This window comes from Bombus terrestris, chromosome 9, assembly GCF_910591885.1.
Source record: "Bombus terrestris chromosome 9, iyBomTerr1.2, whole genome shotgun sequence".
NCBI lineage: Eukaryota > Metazoa > Arthropoda > Insecta > Hymenoptera > Apidae > Bombus > Bombus terrestris.
The window spans coordinates 7,172,269-7,197,693 of NC_063277.1; the positions used below are offsets into that span (position 1 = coordinate 7,172,269).

At 33.4% G+C, this 25,425-nt stretch overlaps 2 protein-coding genes across 7 annotated transcripts in view; one reads left to right on the plus strand and one right to left on the minus strand.

The window, feature by feature from the left end:
- LOC100649298 (SLIT-ROBO Rho GTPase-activating protein 1) overlaps window positions 1-6,548 on the minus strand; it is a 42,141-nt gene extending 35,593 nt beyond the window's left edge. For both annotated transcript variants that reach the window (XM_012311848.3, XM_012311842.3), the window contains exon 1: window positions 6,319-6,548. In XM_012311848.3, the coding sequence (XP_012167238.2) occupies window positions 6,319-6,397 (79 nt within the window). In that variant the 5' untranslated portion in view covers window positions 6,398-6,548. The remainder of the gene's footprint in view (window positions 1-6,318) is intronic.
- Window positions 6,549-6,933: 385 nt separating this feature from the next.
- On the plus strand, window positions 6,934-10,491 carry LOC100649180 (intraflagellar transport protein 74 homolog). 5 transcript variants are annotated; one of them, XM_012311856.3, is made up of 3 exons: window positions 6,934-7,051; window positions 7,651-7,947; window positions 8,097-10,491. In XM_012311856.3, the coding sequence occupies exons 2-3, from the start codon at window positions 7,859-7,861 to the stop codon at window positions 9,619-9,621; spliced, it is 1,614 nt and encodes a 537-aa protein (XP_012167246.1). In that variant the 5' UTR covers window positions 6,934-7,051; window positions 7,651-7,858; the 3' UTR covers window positions 9,622-10,491. The 5 variants fall into 5 exon arrangements, with proteins under 5 accessions (XP_012167246.1, XP_020719970.1, XP_048264950.1 ...); XM_020864311.2 differs by having other exon boundaries at window positions 7,003-7,115; XM_048408993.1 differs by lacking the exon at window positions 6,934-7,051 and having other exon boundaries at window positions 7,183-7,947; window positions 8,097-9,532; window positions 9,765-10,491.
- Window positions 10,492-25,425: the final 14,934 nt, after the last annotated feature.

Genomic DNA, 25,425 nt, shown 5'->3' on the forward strand with positions numbered 1-25,425 from the left:
GTGGAAACACTTTTCTTCGTTTCGACGCGGTTATTTCACGCGATACATGCGTATCATACACACGGTTCCATGTCGTCTAATTGTAGACATTCTTCGCTTGGTCAACAAACACTTAACCATTTCAGTAACCATTTCAGCGCCACGCGTCCAGATTCCTAACTAACCTATACTTATATTTTTTTCATTTTTCTCATGATTTCCATAAATTACTTCACAATTATTCACATTTCGTTCGATAGTTAAGATAAAGTGTGGTTAAAGTACATAATTAATTTTTCACGTGAGTCTAGTAAATTTTATAATATTTATTATAACACGAACTATCTTATGTAATGTATAAAATTGGTAATTGTTCGTTAATAAAATGTTTTTTTTTCTGGTACGATTCTCTGGTTTCTTAAAGATAATTCAAGAGATCGAGAGAGAAAGAGGGATTACACTTGATATAAAAGTGGATCTCGTTTGCTCATTGGATGTACTCAGCACCCTGAAACAAATTGCTTTTCATCGGCCACTTCGAAGGCACTCAGGGATCATCTTACGATTGGCTTAGCTTATCGGCAGGTTGCTACCACTGTTAGTTTTTCTGCATTCTTTCATTTATTTCGCCAACTGGTGAAGAGAAACATGGTTTTCTATTCATCTTCTTATTTATTTTTGATTCTTAGTATTTTCAGAGTCCGAACATGAAATAAAAGACAGTAGTATATAAATGCACTTCTGTTTTGATTTTACAGAATTATTGTGGAGGTTATGTCAATTATTATGATCGAGGTCAAGAATTTTATAAGAATCAAACAATAAATTCTACGTAAGAAGAGAGCATTTAATCTTGCTCTAAGATCAAAATATGAGGATTGTGGAACCATTAGCGTCATCTGTTATTTAATTTCCAAGTCATGATAATTGGATCTGATTCCGACAAAAGATACTTCTATTATTAAATTTACAAATATAGAAACATGAAAAGAGGATAGTATCTACAATTAACTGCATAAACTTGATTTGAATGAAAGTAATATTGTATACCAAAAAATTTTCATAAATCAATCCTTTTTTAAAATTTATTCTCAATGATAATGATCGATATCGATTCGTTTGTTTTACTTATTTTCTTTTTCGTGAAGAAACTGCACTTGTTTCCAACATAATCACGTATTAAATCTGAAATGTCGTAAAAGCACTTATGAAAAATGTACCCTGAACCTAGCGCGCTCGCAATTGGCTGACTCAGCCAAGTGGTTCAATGGGATACCGCGCCATTTCATTGATGCCGCTAACCTTATGGTGAGTAAGTAACGGCCAATGTCGTTCCTTCTTCAATTTAAATTCTAAATTATTTCCATGAAAATTACACTATACAAATTCATATTCCTTCAATGTATATTTCACACTTATCAAACTGCATTAAATTAAAATCAATTGTTTAAACAATCTTTATAATTATCGTATAGTAGTAATAACGATTGTCATTATTATCCTTTTATATGATAATTTTAATTTCAAACAATTAAACAATTGTTAGTTATTTATAGTATAGATGAAGTTCATTCAGTGTGTACTATTCTAAAACTGAATCTCTATTCATGTGATCATTACGTAGTACCGCTACCGCTATTTTAAAGCTACAGATCGTTCGGGGTTCCGACCTTCGTACAGATAAGCGTGCAGATTCAATACCATTTGGACTTCTTACCGTGCACCTATCCAGAAGTCTTTGTTGACCCATCAGATTAGTGTCAACCTGAAACAATTATTCTCCACGCAAAATTTCCGTACAATTTTACAATTTCTATGTTATACATTCCGGACTAACATAAATATAAATATCGTATGCATGCATGCACACTATTCTTGTAATGGTTAATCACACTTTCTGATTATTTCATTTTTAGAAATTCCCTATATCTCTTCTTTATTATCTCTTCTTAATTAAAGATATGAGATGATTCTAGTACTTTTAATTTAATTTTCTTACTTTATACTTTAAAAATAGTTCTACTGCATTCTTTCCAAGTAACAATATAAGATAATTTACACCATGTCTCTTGCTTAATTTTTTCGACAGCCCTCACGATACATATACCGACAAATGGAATTAATTTAAAGTGCAACGAGTATTTTCTTATATGTATACCGTCAGTGTTAAATGCCAGCAGCACAACCCTAGCGCTTTATTCGCCTTGCTATCTCGTTAGCGAACTCTATTGGTGTTTCTGTACAACTCGCGACATTTCCTCCTGCAAGTTCACAATCTACCCGGTGAGAGGCCGCGTTCTTTATCTTATAATCGTTTTTCGTAGTGTAAACGCACCCATAGGATATATGCAGCGACATTCGATTGTCCTTACAAAAGAATTGTCCGATCCCCTTTTCGGGCGATTTATCTCAATTAGTAACTTGTCCCGATAGTTAACGTCGTACATCTAGATGAAAATTTACGCACGCCACAAGCTAATTAATCTAACAATGATATAGACGTTAGGGAGACATATTATTTCTTTGTAATTCCTTCGCCTCTACCCTAGTAGGACTTAGTCGCTAATGAGCTGAAATAAAATGAATGCCCTTGCTAGTACTTACACATATGTATCAAAAAATTATACTGCCCCGTATATATGTGTGTTCGCTGTTCTACACAGCGGTTTAGGAGGCCGAACTTTCGTTCGTGATATTTATAGATCGGGAAAATCAAATCGAAAATATCCTTGAAGTTATTCAAAGGGATTACAATGTGTGATAAATATATATATGTATAAATATATATATATATATTTAGGGACTTCAGATTATAATATTTTAATTTAGTTACCGTATAACTAGACTACAGATTTTTATGCATTATGATTTGAAGATACGAAAATGTACAGAATGCGTATAATACATAATAATATATAAAATATTGAAAGTAGAATAATTGTTTTTAATAGGTATTTTATATTTATATCTTTAATCGGTAAAACGAATTTCTATTTAAATTCGATCTTTTCATTGCGTTCAAAAAATATAATTTTTTTGGAAAACATTTAAATAAAACATGTAATCACAATACTACTCGAATGAAAGATATACATATTTTTTACTGGTTGGGATAGATACCCTCTTTGACACTCTAAAAATGGTGTCTGTTCGTAAAAACATCTGCCGCACAAAGCAGGAAATGTCGTTCCCTTTTTACTCTTCACTTTATTCAGATTTCTCTACCGGATTTACGGTTAAAGTAATGACAAAAGTTCTTAACTTTTCTTGTGAACAAGCTCTTCCGCCGACAATTTATCAAAGAATTATTTTCAATGCTTAAAGACTCCCTAATTAGTCTAATTAAAACATTGATTAAAACCTTCAAACGTATATTCTACATTTTACTTCCAATTTAATGAGAAAGAACGAATAGAAATAAAAAACAATATAAGTTTAATTTATGAACATTTTTTTATTCAGATAAGTATTAGAGATTATTCCAAATCTCTCAATACGTAATTATTATTTTCATTGCCTCCTTTATGAAGTATTATGTATCAAAACATTATGTCATTCAATAAATCTTATATCAATATCCTATCGCTTACATAAACTTAAATCTGCTGTTTGTATCTTTTCAGATGTCTTCTTTTTTTGGAATAATTCATATATAGAAAGAGTGGAGTACATAAAAATAATAAATTAGTAAAAATAAAATAAAATTATATTGTAAAATTCATTTCGGGTCATATAGATTCAATGAGAGTAGGAGGATTAAATTACTCAGGAAATAAACAAAATGTAGAAATACGTCTGTAAAGCGACGCGTCTACCGGCGTGGCGCGCTCCACGTAGCGGCGGGTCACTAAAATCGATATTAAAGCAGACAATGTTGCAACCGTGCAACGTGGTATAAACACAAAAATCAGAATGCATAGAGGAAACGGTCGACGCAGTCAGGCACGACTGTGTGGAAGGAGTCACAACCAACAATAAGAATATGCGCATGCGCCTCGAGAAATCAAGAAATATATAGACACACGTCCACAGTGCGTCTGAAAGTGTTCGGTGTGAATGTGTTCACTAAAGAGTAAGGAGTGGGAGAAAAAAACGGAGAGGGATGGGGCAATACGCGCGTTAAAGTAAAATAAAAACAACCTTGAAAGTTTGTAAACGGAAACAGGGATGGGCATCCGATGTACGTTCTTCTGGGAACTTCCGATCGGACAGACTTATGATTATGAATGCACAACACGTTGCACTATGCCATATTGATGAAATGATAGGAAATTAAATAAATTTTCAAAATTTTCAAAATGTCAAGATTCCTCTTATTTTGTAATATCAAGTTATAAATATATTTATGATATTAAGGTTATATTTCTTTTATTATTAAAAAATACTTTTATTCAGTCCAGTAAAATTTCATCTAATCCCTGATGAAATATGGACGTATAAATAGGATTATTAGACCATTATAGTATATATTACATATACAATAAGTATGTATTTACGAGATAATAGATAATGAAGAAACAGAGATGTTTAACAGTATCAAACATGTGAGTGTTTTTTCAGAATGCCGTGAAACCTATCCTTGTTGCTTCCCACGACTTTAATATGCAGACGAGGCGATTTCTAATGCGACGCGCCAACATTTCAACTGAGAGACGTGCAAGCACCTCATTTGCCTCATCGAATGACGATAAGTATTACACGATTGTTCATTGATCCAGTGAAACTATATTTTTTGCTTTCTTTCGTTGCACGAAATATTTGCGAGAAATTTTATATATAAAAATTATTAATTAACAATTGGAAATAATATGATAAGAATCTAGATAAAATAATAAATAATATCAAGAAGAGTCATGATGATTTTATAATAAATCTTTCTTTAGAAAACTTGTAATGTTGATTACATTATAATTTCTAAGATATACGTTCGAAGCGTGAAGCCGAAGCCTATTACCTATACAAACGTATAACTCAAGTACGCCGGTAACTAGGAATGTCTAACGCAACCTTCGAATGCACCAGCATTCCACAAAGGGTGTAATAGTCTCTACTTGATTATGCTGTACAATGCTCTGGCTGATAATAGCAGTTTACAATGTCGCCATATTCTTAACACATGAAATTCTATACTTACGTCATCTATTATGTTCTTTTCAACAAATTTTTCTCTCGTCTATCAACAAGTTTATAATCATTTTAGGATTACTTTTACCGAACTAAACAATGTTTTATATGGATGAAATAATCCTTTTTAGAGAGGTGTCATAAGTTAAAATTCATTTTATTGTATAAAAAAACATTTAGTATCTTTTGTTACATATGACTGCATCATCTTATGAAATAATTAAATATAAGTATTTTTAGCATTGAGTAATATATTACACGAATTAAGCAATGTTTTATATGGATGAAATATGTTATTCTTTGCAGAGAAACATCGCAGGTTTGAAATACAGTGCATGCCAAGATGCACAAATAAACGGCATTTTGAACATAAAAACATCGACACGTCGCGTTATTCTTCGAAAGTCAGCGTCGCGGTACTCGCACTGTCGAGTGCACATTATAACGAGATTTTCTAACATCTGTTGACCATATAACCGCTAAGCTTTTTATACATTCCTACACGCCAAACATATTGAAAGAATGCTCCATGTATTAAGGAAAGAAAAAACACGAAAGAAATGTCAGCACTCGCTGTTTTATCGATGGGATGAATGAAACAAATTGCACCTTTACACTCTTTACAGTCAATCGAGCAGATGCACGCATCCCAATGGACGTTGGAACGAGTTTTATCGAAATAAATTACCCTTCGACTCGAAGCACGCCGCGAATATATTTCAAACCAGTAACACAAATCTATATCCTTATCTTAAATCTTTTCATAATAACAAAACCTGACATAAAATGTAATAACTTTACAAATTGAATTTTAGGAGAATAAGATAACAAAACTCCCCTGATTTCCAAAAAAATCTTCGATAAAATTATTGTCAACAAATATCAATCTGTATTACTATAGTCACAAAGTTCAATCTCAAAATAATTTACTTACGATTGATGCAAAATATAATAAAATTCTTCTGGTTTCGAAAGAAAAATCTTTTATGAAATTGTTTCCAATAAATACCAATACTGCTATCGTAACAAATCCCAATTCTAAATTCTAAGCATCAAAATATATTAGTTAGAAAAAGTTGACTTTCTCTGTGAGTAAAAAGAGAGAAAAATGGAGTGAGTACAAACCACAAAAAATGACAGAGAGAGAGAGAGAAAGAGAGAGAGAGAGAGAGAACGAGACAGATAACAAGTGCATGGTTACTGGTTACAACTTACTGTTAAAGACGAGCAGCTTCCGCGTGGAGCCAAGCCTCTTGATGGGCGACTTCACGCCGTCGATTTCTTCTTCGTCCATGTTCGTATCAACGACGCGGCGTCTCGATTTCCGTCAAAAACCCCACTCGGGGTTTTTCTCGTTCCGTGTTCACGCACGCACGATCGGACAGTTTCTATGAAGTGAGCACAAAATACTTGTCACAGTTTAAAGCATTCTCGGGCACGAGGAGGTCACCGGTTGGTTGCGGTGAAACCGGTTTATCGGGCAGCGTTGATACCTTTCTATGATCTGCACTAGATGCGCTATCACCGGGTACATGTGCCAACCGTGTGCACACGGACTACTACGGTCTATTGAGCAAAAGGGCAAGAGGAGGGAAGGATGAAGAGAGGAAAAGAAAGAAAAAAAATGGCAAGCGCCAGAGAAGAAATGCCAACGTGAAAGAAGCGTGTATAAAACGAGTGAGTAGCGTTGATCGTTTATACGTCGACGGGACGAATCGCAATGCCACGAGTAAACGTATCTACAACGCGGGTTACTGTGGTAACGCCGATTGGTTTCTGGCTATCCCGAGGCACACTGAAGATATTCTTGGACTACCGTATATTAATTCGAGTTTGGGGGACCGGCGTCGCTACCGCCGTCACCGTCGCCGTCGCCGTCACCGTCGTGCATTGCCACTTGGTCGCCACGCCGCGTCACTTTTGTTGCTTAGCAACTGCTTGTTCCAAGGTAACCTCATTCTGTTGCCATCTGTTGATACCTCGATGAACTAAGAATTTAATTTTTTATTTCGGTAAGTGTATCGATAAATGTAATGGAAAATTGAGAATTTAAATTTTTAATTTTCCTTTTAAATATTATTTTTATGGACTTTTTAAGGGTGTGAGAGTACCTATTTCGATTTTGTAAATGATCGTATTTAATTAGTTTTATTTTTGTAATGTTTGATCTATGTATACTAAATGTATATTTAAAAGTATATTTTTTGAAAGTTTTTTTTTTATAAAATAATTTTCTTATAGCGCTATTAAAAGTTATATATCTTTTTATACAAGGATATGAATGTCAATTAAATGTTATTATATCTAATTTCTATTCATATCAATTATATGGATTGAAATGGATTGGTTTCTATGGCAACCAAATGTAAACCAGAAGGATCATAAAGTGCTCTAGCAAAATAATGTCAGTTATGTGTGTATCTATAAAAATTACTGTTTATTAATACATAAGATACCTGTATTCAATAAAGTGAAAGAATATCTTAAATAATTCATCATAATGCAAAGACCACAGACAAGTATTCCTTTACAAAGCAAATATGATAGATTTTACAGAGGTGTAAAGAATGAATCTGGAGAGTTTTATGTCACCTCTGGTACTACTCGACCAGGCACACCTGGACAAAATGTACTGGCAAGACCACCATCATCATTGGCTTTACTTAACCATGTACCAACACCTACTTCACGGTTGAGTACAATCAGTTCAACTAGTTCGGGAGCATTTAACTCAGCATTTCCTTTGCCTGGTCAGATGAATATAAACGTTACGGAGAGGCCTATCACTCAACATGGAGTAGCAGGTCTGAGACCTGGAACAGCTAGAGGATTGTCAATGACCAGGTATAAAAATTTATTTTTCTATATTTTATATTAAATCTATACGATTAGATTAAGATTAATTATAATAGTATAATATTATTTTGATAGATGTAATGGAATTATTAAACTCTCATTTATGTTATTTTCTAATCTAAATTTTCTATTCTCAGACAAATTCAAGATAAAAGATATTACATTGGACTCATGCAACTGAAAATCAGAGAATTAAGTCAAGAAATTGCTGTTATTTTCAAAGATATTGAAGATCAAACTAAGGAAAGAGCCACTTATATACATTATGACAAGAGAGCCAAAGATTTAGCTATGGAATTAACAACTTTGCAAGGACAGCTGGCTGACTACAATATCATTGTGGATAAAATGACATCTGATGTTGGGAAAGAAATCATTGAACAAGAGACTGAAGAACTTGCCACAAAGAATGAACAAAATTTATTGAAAATCGAAGATATGTTTGAAGAAAGAAAAGAATTAGAGCAGAAGTTAACTAAAATAGAAAAACAGTTAGAGGATGAAAAAAAGAGGACTGAAAGGCTTATAGAGAGCATGGATTTTAATATGAAAGAAAAATATGATGAATTATCAAAAGAAAAAGCAAAACTGCAAGAGAAAACAAATGCATTGCAACAAGAATTGGATGAATTATATAAAGAACAAGCTTATTTGGAAGAAGAAATAACATTATCTCCATTGAAACAGGAAGCAGTTAAATTACATTTGAAAATTATAGAAATGGAAGAAAAAAGGGACAAGTTGAAAGAAGAAGAGAAGCATAGAATTTCACCAGAAGAGGAAAGAGGAAAACTATTGCAAAAAATTAAGCAAGACAATCTGGATATTGCAGCTGCTGAAGCTCAGTTGACTGAGAAAAAGAAACAGGTACAAGAAACTGAACAAAAACTCGAGCAATTGGAAACAGACATGGAAGATACTCAAACTGAGAAGCAAGCAAAATTTAAAGAACTTCGTAAACGAGAAGAAGTTATAGAGCAATTTATGAGTTCTTTTGAGCAGAATAAAGATGATGAGAAAAGAAAAATGGATAGATTAGAAAATACAATAGTAGAATATTTGGAAAATATTTCAAATATGTTAAACATTGATATTGATTTTATAGGAAATGATGAAATGGCCATTCTGAATAATTTACCACCCTTCAATGACTATGAATATAGTAAGAGTGATCAAAGTTTTGAAAAATTAACTAAAGAAAATTTAAAGTTACAGCAAATTTATAGCGAAATGGAAATGTTAGAGCAGAAAATTCAAGCAGAATTTGTTGATCTTAATGAAAGAATGGGTAACAAAGATAATAAATCAATAATTCCGGAAGACCTAGAGAGTTTAAAAGCTAAATTGACATTGAAACAAGGGCAGTTAATAGCAGAATGTGAACAATTGAAACATCAGCAATTAGAATGTGAAGAAGAAATCAAAACAATTCAATTTGAGTATGATGAAATAAAGGAACGTTTAGAAAGTAACGATATATACACTCAGATTAGTGTATTAGAGAATACTATGGACAAGTTGCTGGAAGAACATAAGAAGATTCAAGATTTTATTGTCAAAGAGGAGAAACGTGGTAATTATGATCCAATAAGAAAAGACGCTTTTAATTCAATAAATATTTATAATTCTATGTTGAAAGAAAATCTAAAAACTATTTATTAATTAAAATCCTTTTTAACATTTATTTTCATTTTGTGCACGATTAACCAATATGTGTAACATTTATTAAGTATAGTTAACCTAAATCAGATTTTCCTTTCGTTCTTTCTTTTCTTCTACTCTATGTAGTTTCTCACCTTTTCCAGATTCTGGCTATCATTTTAATCCTCTGTGGTTATTCCTTCTAAATATAAAAATTTTCCAAATTATGCGAATAATTGTATAATTAAAGTAATATATAAATAAATAATAATAAAAGTGTTATCATGAACGCTTCATCATTTGTTTTATCGCAGAAATAAGGTATAGGAATATGAGTAAGGTAATAACTGAATTGTAAAATGTACTTTTTGACGATTATAATTTTATTTAAGATATTTCTATATTTGAAAGAGAAGTTCATTTTTCATAGCAGTATTATTTAGGGCAGTTACAAACATGTGATTAATAAAATGATTGAATACTTATAGTTGTCATGTAGAGTTATGTAAATAAAACTATGGAATACAATTTTTTGAATACTAAGAACACGCAAAGCTAGTAGCAAAGATATGCAAAAATTATATAAATCGCGATTTATATTATTATTATAAATATTCAATAAATAAATATTTGAAATAAATTCACACACAACACACAACACAGCACTCATAGCAAATAAATATGACGAAATAAGTAAGAATACATATATGATGATCTTATATTCTAAATCCTTACAATATAAATTTACCTTAATACATACCTACATATGTTATAAACTATCTTATAAATAAATGTTTATTTTAACATACACTTTACTGTAAGCCATACACAATATATCGTGTTCTACTATTAGGTTGATACGGAAACTATAATAAAAGTTCTTCAAACTAATTATAAGTTATTTTATCTTGGATTATATTTTATATTTAGTAACCGCAATTTACTCAGTCGCTTTAGCATACTGTAGACTAGATTTATTATCCATGAACTGAGATCAAATACTCTACTAAGTTCGCCAAGTGAAACATAAAAAGAAATTGCATAATAAAACGTAAAATTCTAAAATATCTATTAAGTATAGTATAATTATACGATAATCGATACGATTTTTTTTTACATATATAAAACAAAAACAAATTTGTTTCTTCAGTTTTTTTTAAATACCTGGACTAAACTGTTCGAGTTAGTGTCCATGGATTCATTGACTAGATACCACTCCTAATAATAATTTAATTATATATTAATTTGACTAGAATTTTTTACAAAATGATAGTGACTATGCGTATACAATGTATAAATTAGTTGTTTTATCATTTCGAAATAAATAAGCTTAAAAGTAAATGCGATACAGAGTGTTCCTGTACAAATTAAGAGAGTTTAATCAGAAAAAATGGAGCACTTCATATATTAACTTCAGTCGGTATGTTCGGATTAGATATTACTAAGATATAGTAATGGACATCTCTATCAATTTAAAAAGAAGTACAGATTTATATTAATTAATATAAAATTATTCTTAATTATTAAACACAGCCACGTAATACTTTTTACTTAACAAAATACTTTTTGTACTAAATTCTTCTTGTGCTTAGTAATCTTCCCTGTTCAAAATTATTAAAGAATACGTATATAGTAATTTAATCCTAAACGAATACATAATTAGCTGCCTTGTAAAGGACGATTTAATAAATTTAATTGTTTAAACTGTACCGACTGAGTCATAGGAATTTGGCAAAAAAATCGGAGTTATATATATATACATAGGTAATATTCCTTTAGTTTTATTGACAACCGTTTACGTAATTAATTTTGAAATAAGTTTAATTTTTTTACTTTATATAACTATTGGAATTTTAATTTTTGATGAAATTATTTTTTTGCCATAAACCTATATAATAATAATATTGATGTAGATTACTGGCACATTCCCCGAAATGAATAGAATATTGACTTAGTTAATAAATTATACTAATGTATACACGATCAGATAATATAGACTGCAATTTCTTAACTATTGCTTTGTGATTCTTTTTTAACAACTTAGTTAATAAATTATATTATTGACTTAGTTAATAAATTATACTAATGTATACACGATCAGATAATATAGACTGCAATTTCTTAACTATTGTTTTTGTGATTCTTTTTTAAGATTATAGAAAGCGAGTATGATATATTTTCATGACTTAACTTTTGTATGGCATCGTATCCACGGATATTATTTATTTGACAAATGTATCAGGTCTGTAAGTATGAAACCGGAATTTGCCTATAGATGGCCCTAACTGATAATGTAGTTATCACTAAACTGCGTCATTGATGCCAAAAGTCTTTGTTGACATCTCACAAACATTTTCGACTCAGAACAATACAAGTTTCATACAACAGCATAGTTTGTAATAGTTGTGCCTGGAAACTACGATTTGCGGACAGCATTGATTTTCTGTTACCATTTGAAGAAAACTGCTGCAGAATCGCATCGAATGCTTGTCGAAGCTTACGGTAAGCATGCTCTTGGTAAATCACAGTGCTTTGAGTGGTTTAAAAAATTCAGAAGTGGCAATTTTGACGTGAGGAACGAAGAACGTAGAAGACCATCGAAAAAGTTTCAAGACAGCGAATTGCAAGCATTGTTGGATGAGGATGACGTTCAAACGCAATAACAACTCGTTGATCAATTAAACGTGACACGAGAAGCCGTCTCTATATGTTTGAAAGCCATGGAAAAGATCTAGAAGGTGGGAAAATGGGTTCCACATGAACTGAATGAAAAACAACAGGAAAACCGAAAAACCACTTGCGAAATGCTGCTCGCCAGATACAAAAGAAAGTCATTTCTCCACCGAATTGTGACTGGTGATGAAAAGTGGATATGTTTTGAGAATCCTAAGCGTAAAAGATCATGGCTAGCTCCAGACGAACCACCGACATCGACTACAAGACCAAGTCGCTATGAACGGAAGACAATGCTCTGTGTTTGGTGGGATCAGAAGGGTGTGATCTATTATGAGCTGTTAAAACCTGGCGAAACCGTTAATACCGACAACAAATGATCGATTTGAATCAAGCTTTGCGTGAAAAACGACCAGAATATCAAAAAAGGCAACACAAAGTAATTTTGCTTCATGATAATGCACCATCACATACAGCAAAACTGGTCAAGGAAACGATTGAAGCGTTCAGTTGGGAAATACTTTCGCACGTGGCTTACTCACCAGACTTGTCGATTACTATTTCTTTGCACCGATGGGACACGCACTTTCTAACCAGCACTTCACTTCATACGAAAATGTACGAAAATGGCTCGATGACTGGTTTGCCTCAAAAGAGCGACAGTTTTTTTTGGCGTGGCACCCACCAATTGCCAGATAGGTGGGAAAAATGTATAGCTAGCGATGGGCAATACTTCGAATAAAATATTTTTAATCATTTTCATACAATAAACGTTTATACAATAAATTCCGGTTTCATATTTACATACCTGGTACGTATGTATTTAAATATGCAAAATTAATGTCACACAAATAGAGGATACATTGAAATAAAAGTTTCAGAATTGCATTTACTTGTGGCCTGCATATCCTTTGAGGAATATGATACTTACGATACTTACGTGTTAAGTGAAAAGAATGCGATGACTAGAAAGGTATGGTTGACTAGAAACATAAAAAAGCTATACGAAAAGGTCTCGTATACACACGTCTCGTTGATGTTACGTGTAATTAAATTAAATACATATTTTTTGTAATATAAGGTTTCAACTTAATTTCTAGTAATTCACGAGAAAATTTCAGAAAAATTTATCTCGAGATTGAAATCCGTGGCACCAATGCGAACAACTAAAAATAATAATGACTAGACTGTATTATTTTGTGACTAGATTAGGTTTTCTAATAACTCGATTTCTTGACTAGATCGTAATTATACTTTTTTTTCCTTTTTATACTAGATTCTATATTTTGATTCTCATAGTGTATACTACATTTTTATCACTTGCTGACTAGATCGTTGTATTGTCTCTTTTTATATTAACCTCTAAATATTTTCCTTCCCTCGTGTAAGTACGATATATATATGAATTAAAAAAGAAAGGAAAATAGAACTTAAAATACAAAATTATTACATTACCTTAAATTAATGACTAGCTCGGTGTTTGGAAATCTTCGAAAATTTTGTCAATTCCTTACAATAAATCTTAAAACCCTAAAACTCTAAATTAAAATATAAGACTAGTTACATTATCGTTAACAAATGTTACACTAGTATTGTTACGTCGCGTGACCCTCTATATAGGTTAGAAACCATCCCCCGACCATAAAACTAAAGATTTTGACTTTAGCTTCAAGACCCTTAATTGCTGCAACATATCTTTCAAATCGAGACATTCCTTACGGTTATTGTTCAAAAACCTGCTTTTCCCATATTTTACTGGTTTGAACTATGACTCTAAGGAATGTCTCGATTTAAATGATATGTTGCAGCAATTAAGGGCCTTGACGGTAAAGTCAAAATCTTTAGTTATATGACCGAGGGATGGTTTCTAGTCTATATAGAGGGTCACGCGACATTACAAGTATAAGGAAATATATTTACATCAATGCCAATAATCTTTAATCGCAGAATTGACACATTCTCAAAGTTTCGTATTATTTAATCAAATAATAAATTAGTTACCATACCAATAAAGTGTCAAGGTCAAAAATCGCAATACGGTTGTTTTCTATCTTCAAAACGTCTTTTTTCCATAAAAGCAGCATAAGCGATGACACGTTTTCTTCAAATGTTTTTGATCTATTGATTGATCGATATATGCTTCCTTCAGTGATAAGCTTTTTTTGCAAACGGTTCCTGGTCGTCATATCTTTTGCAGTGTTTTCTTCGATCTTCGATTTTTATTTAAATAATCAAATTCAAAATTTGTTATGTAGTATTGCATGATTATTTGCTTGATATATCAATCGGGATAAGCGATCTGCAACGCCGACTACTGGCCAATTTCGAAGGAAATTCTCATCCACCGAGCATGTAATTCGAGTAGTGTTGTACTTTTAACATCAGAACTCTACATCTCTCTCTTTGTACAAATTAAAAATACTTTCGTATGTACAAGTATATTTACACAAATCCTCTATAACAAAGGGTAATCTTCGCTTTCCCTTCTCCGATTTCAACGTCGTCAACGATATTTCACTTTATTTCATCGATGGTAGATGACCTCATATAATTTCAAATCAGTTGTGAATCTGTCTTTAAAAAATATATTCCTTCTATGATTTTATATAAATGAACACTTTGACCGTCTTTGAATGTATTGGTTTTCTATGTTGTACTTACAGTGTGTAGATGTCAGATTACTCTCGGACGTTCTATCGGTTCGACGAATTCCGTCTCGGTGTCACTCAAGGATCTCCGGTTTCTTCCAGTGTTTCCAGTTCAGTCTTGGTAGTTCGGTTGGTTATCAATTCGAAATTCAGTTCGACGATTGCTCTCGGTGATTTCAATTGAATGTGTCGAATCGGAAGAGGGGAAGCAGGATAGAAGGTTGCAGACCCTCGGAGATTGGATCTTGGTTTTGAAGAAAAAGGTGAAGGGAAGAGAAACGAGAGGAAAGGAAAATACGAACAAAAACATACAAGAGGGGAAAAAAGAGAAACTAAAAATAAAAGAAAATTCTCCGAGGGCCCACGCAAGCGCATAGTCACTCGCCTGCTCGCAGACTACCTCAAATTCTGTTCACCGCGCTCCAAGATGCATATTTCCCCCACTTTTCGGCCCGGTGCCACCACCATACTCCTTTCGGAGGTGCACAAGTTGGCACGTGCCCCACTTCTACACTTCTGCTCTGTAACATGCCGCTTTTTATTCCCCACCGCTAGCTTTCCCCTCTTTGCCGCTCCGTTTGTCACATCCTACAGAAACGGACCGTGGATTCGTTCTGTTCCGGGATTCGCACGATCTGCCCCACCACAGGGCCAATTTTAAAGATTTTGCCCCCCACGCGCGCGTGCGCATGTGTCGCGCCATTAACATTATTGTAGTAAAGAGAGGTAGGGGGATCTATTCTCGCAGGGCGCTACTGTGCGCATGCGCGGCTTTTGTACCACGTGCAGCTTCTATAGTCCACGCTTAGCGTGTGTCGCCGTATCCTACGGTCGTTTTTTCTTGTAACTGTTTGGTATGTATAATGTATAAAAGGATACAATTTTCGGTTGTTTTTACTTGGTACTACTTTGAATACTTTAGATTAGCATTTTAGAAATTAGCGTTTGAGTCGTTTCACTTTGAAATTGGTATGTCTAACTATATTTAATAAAATTCGCTATATTGTAGGTTAGAATTATGTTATTGAAGATTGCATTATGAGAATGGTGTAAACATCTCAAAGAGCAGAGTGGTAGTATATAATTCGTATAACCAGGTAGAGAATTATTTTTATCAGATATTCAAATTTTGATTTTATCTAAATTTTATAAAAATATAATGTATTATTCACAGAGATGAAATAGGGCGGCATTGGCGTCACGCGTTAGAAAAATACTCATCTACTTCGTTTGTCCCAGTATTTGAATGAGTTATTTTACTATATCAAGTAATACATATATAATATATAGATATCTTTTCATATTTTTAATAGAAAAGATTAATGTGAAATATTAATTAGTATTAGTAGAATCTCTCTAGAGATTTCAAAGTAACTTGTGAAAAGAAGATAGCCAAGGTTACGATAATCGTTATTATGCGTGTCCGTGAATAGAATAGGGGTTTGGTAATGCGACAGGTTCTAAATCATGATTCGACCGTGAATACCAATGCCGTGCCCGCATTGTCAGAATGTGTTGCAGTTCAAGATTCTAGGTTGAATTAATGTATTGTCATGCTTATAATGTATAGATAACCTCATAAAAAAGAAACTCACAAACTTTCAATGGGAAAACATTTAGAGATGTAGAAATTCAAATCTAAATTTAATCAGTACCTACATATATGTATTCAGTTTTTACTTTTTCTTTATTGTATTGAAATTATTATCTTTCCTTTCGACACGAAGAAGATGAAATTTGTCATTTGCAAAAGTTCCAATATTTATTCGTCAGTAGCTACTTAAGTTTGAAATTAGTTAAAATTTTAACGTTTAACGACGATGTAAAATAAAATCATTTTCAAATACATATTGGGATAATAGCGAATGGTAACAAGCAATTTTCGTTTTCCCAGGGGGTAATGCGAGAATACTAACAGGATGGTATCGAATCGATTGAATTACTACGAGAAATCGGCGATGATGTTCGATCGTGTATTCGGGCCATGAATTCGATTAGGCATTGCGTGGCCCACTACGCGGATAGCCTGTTTACCGTGTCGATTTAGGAACTTGATATCCTCGACGTGCAGCGTGGTAAGTCCGCAGATTCGTACGCGTATCACAGGGCAACGCGTTATAGAATTTCCTCGTTCCATATCGAATTTAGCTGTCCCTTTCAGCGCGTCATTTGTCTTGGTATGTCTATCCACGAACCCTCGTAATAACTTCAAGCTTCGTTTCACTCGAGTCGTGCAAACATTGCGATCGACTAGTAACTAGCATTATGATACAGTTATCGAGATTACTACACACGAGTACATGTGGATGTTAGTCTTTGGAATATGTAAGATATTTATAACGAAAAGTAAACGTATCGTTTAAATTAAATTAAAATAAATTATCGCAAAGGGAGCGTTGACAGTACTGGTTGGCACTGTTACTTGAACACGAAAAAGACAAAAATCTTGTGTACTTTGATGTTTGTAGTAAAATAATAAAAGATGTGACGTTACTTATAATAACTAAGATATTTAAAAGAATGTTTCTCTAATTTATATTAGATATTATAACTCTATTGACATTCAAATTAATATAAGTTTGGTATTCAATCGTAAATTGATAGTTTAAAATAATACCTGTGTTAACTCGTAATATTACTGGCAGGATCTTTAATTTCATTCGCTTTTCAATTTCCTTTGTTTCTTATCTTTTGGAAAAAAAGTGCATTCCTGACATAGCGATAGTAAAACTGATCAAGTTCAATTTACTATAAGTGTATAAACATCCTGATCATAGTCTACTTACATCTTATAATTCAATTAATTTCTATCACCGAAAAATAGGAGTATGTTCTTTATATCTATTGAGCGTTTCATAGTCTTTGATAACTTGGCCAACGCATACGTTTGTTCATGTGTATCATCGAAGGATTCCTCTCAACTGCGGTGCCTCGCATGCCCTGATGTAACCTAATCTCGATACGAGTATCCTATACGATTTAATTAGCTAAGTATGCCCACGGCGGGGCATCGTCACACCGCATTTTACTACCCACCAGGCAATAATTCCATCCTTCTTCTTTAACTTCCTTGTCCAACGTTAAACCACGAGCAAACACACTCGCCCCGAAAGGGTGCCAGTCGCATACGAAATCTCCAGTCACGCTAGGAAATGGAATAGACGTTATTGATGCGGCTACTTTCGATACGACCGCATCTGGACGTTTCTGCCTTTACCTTCTTTCCTCTTTCGATTCAATAAGTAGACAGACGTAGGTAACGTTTTACTATTAAAGTGGACGTAAGAGGACAAAGTTATTTGCCTTTCCTGAATATACTGGGTGTTTCGTGTTTGGGGTATTCGAGTTTGAAAAACGCGTATACATATATGGGCTAATTACGGATGAGACTTATTGTTTTTTTTTTTTTTTACTTCTAATGCATTAGAAAGCATTCAATTCTTGTTAACAGTTTCTTCTTAGTTGTAATTATATTTAACTTCTATTTGTTTATTGTTTGTCTATTGAGCTATCTTTTAGGCGCCGAACTTTGTAGGATGATTTTGCCCCTTCGTTATTAGAGTTACCGCAGCTAAAAGAATACGTATCTAGTATTTTCGGTTGCTTTTAAAGTCTACAAAATTTCATCCAATGCGGACCGATCGCGTGCTTTCCTTATTGGGCACATAAAAGTAAAAAATGAGCATTGCAAGTCACTCGAACATCTGTTTTCCCATCTCGTTCTCTATTCTTATGTCTCAATGGCTAGAGAACCAGCCTGCCAGCAACAACCAACCCTGCAACGGTTACTATTTTAATCGAAGTCTATAAATCTATCGTTCCTTGCGTGGGCGAGCTACCGGAAGTTAATTGCGTTCGAATTCCATAAATCGTATGGCGACCTGGACCGATAATAGTAAATGAAATTGATTCTTACAGATAGAAGATCCTAACCGATCGATTCTTCTATCTAATGTTTTAATTTTCGTCCAACTGTCGTTGGACAAAATATTTTTAAATTAAAACAGAAATAAATTAAAAAGTAAACTTAAATTTGGAAATATAATTGACATGGGAAGAATTAATTCGTAAAAGGATTATTCTAATTTAAAATTAAAAGAAGAGAGAAAATTAAACGAGACCAGATATTTTATGAAATTTTCACCTAATAGATATTTGAATATTATCCTTAAGTTCTTGAAACAAGGTCACAAGGTTTTATTACATCGCTTAAAATGCGAAATGCAGTCTGTATCAATTTACTAGGAACATTGAACACAAATATCAGATTTAGTCATCGTCTCCAACGTATCACGTGAAATAACTGAATTAAACAATTGCCAGGAATCACGCTACTGATTTTATGATAATGCGCATGCTGTTGCTGTGATTATCAGGATTAGAGTAACTTAACGACCGGGAAATGTGATAAAACCGTAAAATTGGGACAAAGATGGATAGGTTTAAAATATGATTTTGAAGAATTGATCGAATGTAAAAATTATTATAATTTCGCAGCAAAATTAAATATGTTATAGTTATTACGTGAATATTTTGTATTGTTTCGTGTCTTTTGATCATTGCTGAAGTAATTCGACAGCAATGGGAGATTAATATTTCGTCATTGAACGCATGCTTTCAGCGGTTTTATTGCAAATCAATTTTTTACAAAATTTAAACCTAATATCAAATCTCTGATCTTATATTCACATTTATTCGTCTTATTGTTTATCTACAAAACAATTCCAAGTTATTCTTATCTCCAAATATGTATACTGAGAAAATACAAATTTCTAACTTTTCCACTAAACTGTATTTATTTTAAACTTACAGTATCTGTTACGTCAGGTGACTCCTTACATAAACCAGAATCCATCCCTCGGTCAAGACGGCCACTAGCTATGCAAATATAACTAGTCGGGCCGCAATAATCCTAAGGAGCGGTCATAGAACTAAAGATTTTCACTAAGAGTTATTGTTCAAACAGGTAAAAGTTGGGAAAGCAGGTTCTTCTCAGGTTCAACAGTCATTTCCATCTGCAAACGACCGTTGGTGGGGCGACCAACACCCATCAATAGTTTTCTTCCGTGACAGCATCGTCACCGAATTTCACTGGTTTTTCATCCGTTGACCAGTCACTGTCTTAACTGATTTTCCGTTCATTGATCAGTCGTCAGTTTAACTTGTTACTTACACTTCGCTAAGAACTCATCTACACGCACGACGCGTAACTACTTACATCTACAAGGTTGTTGGAACGAAGTGCATATTTTAACCTGTTAATTTAGTGTTATAATTAATTAACCAATGCTATTATCTTAATGGTAATAGGAGATCGACTGACTCGTGGCGTCTATTATTAAATCGTAATGGGAATTCACGACTCTAATATAGAAACAAGTATAGAATATTTGTGTAGTATAGAAAGAAAACGCTGAAGATTTTGTAAAAACATAATTGCACTACTTTCAAAACAGTTGTGCTATGTCATACCTCAGCATGCTGTTACCAGGTTAATTTCTATGGATTCGTTAACATAGAATTTTTATGGCGATGCCAATAATATTTCCCACGAACAGGTGGTGTTCTTGGACAAAAAAAGCACAGACGTCCACTCGGAACCGAAGTGGCCTTTTTGTTCGATGAGTGGCCCTATCCGTATTGCGAACACTATTGTTAGCGTTGTTTCGGAACCCATGGAAATTACAAAGGTGCTTCACTACAAGTGCCGTCACCGGTGAACGTAAATTGCCACGGTCTCCGATCTAACATTATCTGTCCGTATTCCTATACCTGTGTGATTTTCGTTTTGTGATCGTGTTACGTTTTATATGTAAGTATTAGATTGTCCGAAAAGTTTCTTTCGTTTTATAAGCAAATAATAGATACACAATATTTTTTGTTTTATATTATTTTATTACATATTTGTAATAATAGAAGAAAATGTATCATACATAATTCGATAAAACAATAGAAAGCAAAAATGTTCTGCATCTGTTATTTCCTTATAAAACGAAAGAAACTTTTGGAACAACCTAATACCTACGTATTATAAATATTATAGGCTTATTATAGGCTGATAGGACAGTTACAGTTTCGTCATTAGATTTTATTTGTATGAGTAATACTCGTAATTTTATGAGTAAAGTTTCTGTCGATCGTAGGTAGTTGAAATATATACATATAGGTGCATGCTTTAATTATCGAAACATGAACTATGTATAAAAACGAACACCGTAATGGAAGAAATTAAATGTTGTTGAAAATTTGATGGATAAACTATCACGTAACAAAATGTAGGTAAAATGAAAAAATTTGCAACAGAAAGGCAACATTCGTTCAATTCGAAGCAGTATTGTTTCAATCCTTTCTTTCATAGTAAGACACAACTAAATAAATACATTTTATTAGTATTTTATTAGAGATTTTTGAGAGAGATTCTCGTGTAATAACAAATGTTTTAAGCAAATTGTAATAGCAAATTGTTTTAAGCGGTTGAACTTATTTTTGAAAGAGGAATATGAAAAATTGGAAACTTCTAGCATTTAGAAGAGAAATGTACATTTTTATATAATAATCCAATACAAATTTGAGGTTCAATCCTTGGAGAAATTTGTAACAAAATGAGCGAGCTTTGTCAGAGATTGATTAAATCAGTTAAATTAGTTTTTCACTTATTGTGCACATCAGTTTAAGAAGTTACTAAACGCGACAGTTTAGATAGTTAATAGACAGTAAGAAGAATTGAAATAAAAAAGACTATGAAAATTTGTACTTCTAGTCCTATACAACTAGTAAGTTAATTTAAAAGAAAACATAAAAATCGCTTATCGTTGTTACAAGAGAATACTGTCGTTGTTAAACGGTTGAGTACTTTAATTAACATATTCGCAGACGACGACGTAGTTCAAAATTTATAGCTAGTTGCCAATGACGTAGTCCTATGATATTGGGTTGGCAACTAAGTAATTTGCCATTAGGTGGTATTGACAAAATCCGCAATTGTCAACCTAGTATTTTTTTTCATATTTACGAGTTATGTGCATTTTACAATAATTGGGATTTTATATTGTTTGCTGTTACACTGCGTATGTGTTAGCAATTTTCTGTCATAAGAATTAAAAAATTCCAAGTTTTGAGTTACGTCGATTGCTTTTTGTTTCTTCACGTTCATTTTTTCTCTTTCAGCACCCCCCTCCTTTTCTTTCTTTTTCTTTTCATTTGATCTTTTTATCTGGTCCGTCAGGTGTAGACCTGGCTTAACAGTTGCGATGCAAAGCAGATTTCCCCTCGTGGAAATTGATAGAACTCGAACAGGGTCGCGCGTTGATCAGCGTGCTAAGCTGGTGGAGATTGTGGTGGTTGCAACAGGTGGGCCCTTTCGAACGCTCGCCAATCCCTTTCGCATCTCCTTCGCTTGTATAATGACGCGCGTCCTGTCCTGTCTCGTGTGAAAGCCGTTATTCAATTCGATGAATGCTAGACGATATAATAAACCAGAGAACGTGATACGATTCCTACTACAGTGTGCACAAACGTGCTTGCCCTATCTGTGAAAGAAACGACCCTTTGCCTTGGTGTTTTATTATCGTACATTTCGTCTACAGCTTTCTTTCTTTATTCTTTATCGCATCTAATTTTTGCACTAATCTTATGTGAAATATTTTGAAATTATATAATTTAAAAATTATACAAAAGATTTTTAAATTCTATAATTTAGAAATTTGATCTATTTTTGATTGTCTTGACCACTTAGAATTATTTCTTCTTCTTTTTTTTTTAATACCTATATTAGATTCGCAAGTGGTTTTATTGCGCCAACCAGAAAATTTGATAATTTGGGTATGGTATGCGCTTGGATAAGACTCAATAGTGTTACCACTCCATTTCATTATTTATCATCACGCTGATATACCATAGGACGACTGTTATTGTTCCTGTTACGTTGCGTGAGATGGTCCGTTCGACGTCCTTCATTGTCTGACCGTCAAGGTTCCGCGTGCCTTTATGCAGATCCTGAATAAACCGAAGGAAGCACCATAAACAGAATCTTTTTAACTTAAACTCAAATCCTGCAAGTATTTTCGGCTTATGTATGTCCCTTAGAACAGTCCTTAGGCTTATTGCACGCTCTCACAGATTACGGAGAAAGCGGAAATTTGTCTAACGGAAAAGCAGGTTTTTCCCATAAACGATGTCGCCCACGAGTCACGTTGGCAGGAAGCTTGCTCCTCCAATTTTCATTTATTAACGTTGGCTATAACCAATGGGCATCGCGAATCGTTATCCTCACTTTTCTAACGAAAAGTGTGAACAACGAATCCGCGTTCTTATTTCAAAAGGCATCTACACCGAGTTTCGTCCGGAATAACACGAGAATGGACTTCACTTCTTCTACGACACTAGGAGAGTCAACTCAATTGCTTCTACGACACTAGGAGAGTCAACTCAACTTTTTCTACGACACTAGGAGAGTCAACTTAACTGCTTCTACCACATTAGTTCAGTCAATACTTCGGCATCAAGTCGGCAACTGCCAAGTCATCCAAGGATCAATCAATATCTCGGACTACTTCTACTACACTCGAGCAACATCGACGTATCTACTCGCACTTGATCTCACCTATAGATTAGTCAACGTATCTGTATCGGATCTTCGTCCGTCAAACAATCATCTACGACATTTATATCACACGTAACGGCGTAACTCTTTATTGTATTAAGTTGTTGGAAATATAGAATTTATAACCTATTAATCGCAGTGTTATACTACATCAATCATCCCTACTATCCCAAAAGAAATAAGGGGATCGACCTATTTGTGGTGTCGATTATTATAATCGTAACTGGAATTTACGACTCCCGTTGACGCGCTTCCTCGCGATCGCGTCTTCCCGCGTCTGGTTGAAAATACAGTTCCTAAGGCTTTGTGTTGAAATCTTCGTGTGGTATTCAAATTACTTTGTTTTAACACAGTCCCAGAGTTTGATACCATACGTCCATATTAGGATAATCTCAACTTTGTATAGTAGCAATCTGTTTTGTAACTTTGACTTAACTGTTTTGAGAGAGAAGATCTATATCCTAGAATACGATACAATTTTCTTCAGTTCTTCATCTTCATCTTTCTCAGTTTTCTTCTCATTTTCATGTAATTTTTTCGTTTACAAACACTACTTAATATTATTGATCTAAATACATATTTTGATTAGATTGATAATTCTAGAGCAAAAATCCTTTTACGTATTGGCAGCTACTTGTCATTTATTTATTATCTGCTTCATTTATTCCTGTATTATATCATTATTGTATTTTTGATCATGGTAATCTGATTAATTGTGCATTTTCTGTAAAGTAATTGTAAATGCATTCTGTTACTGAAAAGTTTCACCGTTCAAATATGTTATGTTACTAAATTTTCAATCTGTTTTTTCTCTATATGTAGGTACAAGTAGTTTTGTAATAATTAATTAAAAATATTATATAACGGTCATAACGTGGCATAATTTTATAGTAGAAGATAGTATGTTACAATACAACGATTGCATGCTAGTTTATTTGTACACGCATGGGAATGCCTGCAACCCTTGTCCAACCACACCATATGACGTCGATTCCAATAATATAAACGCAGGAAAAATACTATGTTTAAGGTCTATAATTTTCTGTGGGACCAATTAAACGCTTGTCAATAACGTACAACCTTACTGTGAGAATTTCGACGTAAATTCTAACGGTAAAATTTGATTCCCCTGTTTTATTATGTAATCGTTATCCACTCGATATTATCATTATTGTTATTTCTCAAAGATATTCAAATATTTTCTGAATTATCGTTAGGATCAGACGAAAAAGCTGAAAAAAGAAAAGAGGATCTACGTAAAATTTTTCCGAGATTAATACTTCGTAGAGCGTTTCAAGGACCAAATATAGCGAAGATTAATTCCATTTTCGCGAGCAGTTGTAATCTATACGGTTCATCCATGTGCTGCAATAAGAAACAAAATGGAGCTAGAAATCTCGTGCCACGTTTATACGAATTTCATCGATAGAACACGAAGAAAGCGTTGCATTATTATAAGTAATTAACGATAACTTCACGCCAAGTATAAAGTACCGTAAAACTGCTGCTGTCGGGTTAGTCAAGCATGCAATCAACCAAGGCATAAACCGCCTGTAAACCTTCACGTAGTTGGAGCAAAATTTTTACAAGGAGATCCGTGGTTTCGATTAAACGAACTTTAAACGAATCTGAACCCGAATCGCTTTTTATTTCTTCCATCGAATAACATTTACGTACACTGTCGGCTATGAGGGTCAGAACAACTCGTTGCCTACATTTATTGGAAAAGTCTAAGAAATTTTATTTTAGGTGTAAAAGTAAATAATCCAAATTATTCAATGAAGCTCAAAGTTTGTATAAAGAAAAGTACCGTAAGTTATTTTATCAAAATATTCACCGTTGCTTTCTGTAAGTTTAAGCCATCTATCAAGTGATGGATTCCATCAGGGAAAAATGCTGCGT

Coding starts and splice junctions, on each gene's coding strand:
- LOC100649180 (XM_003397604.4), top strand. CDS start 7,604: ATGCAAAGACCACAGACAAGTATTCCTTTACAAAGCAAATATGATAGA. Junction 7,948..8,096: donor AGAGGATTGTCAATGACCAG/GTATAAAAATTT, acceptor TTCTATTCTCAG/ACAAATTCAAGATAAAAGAT.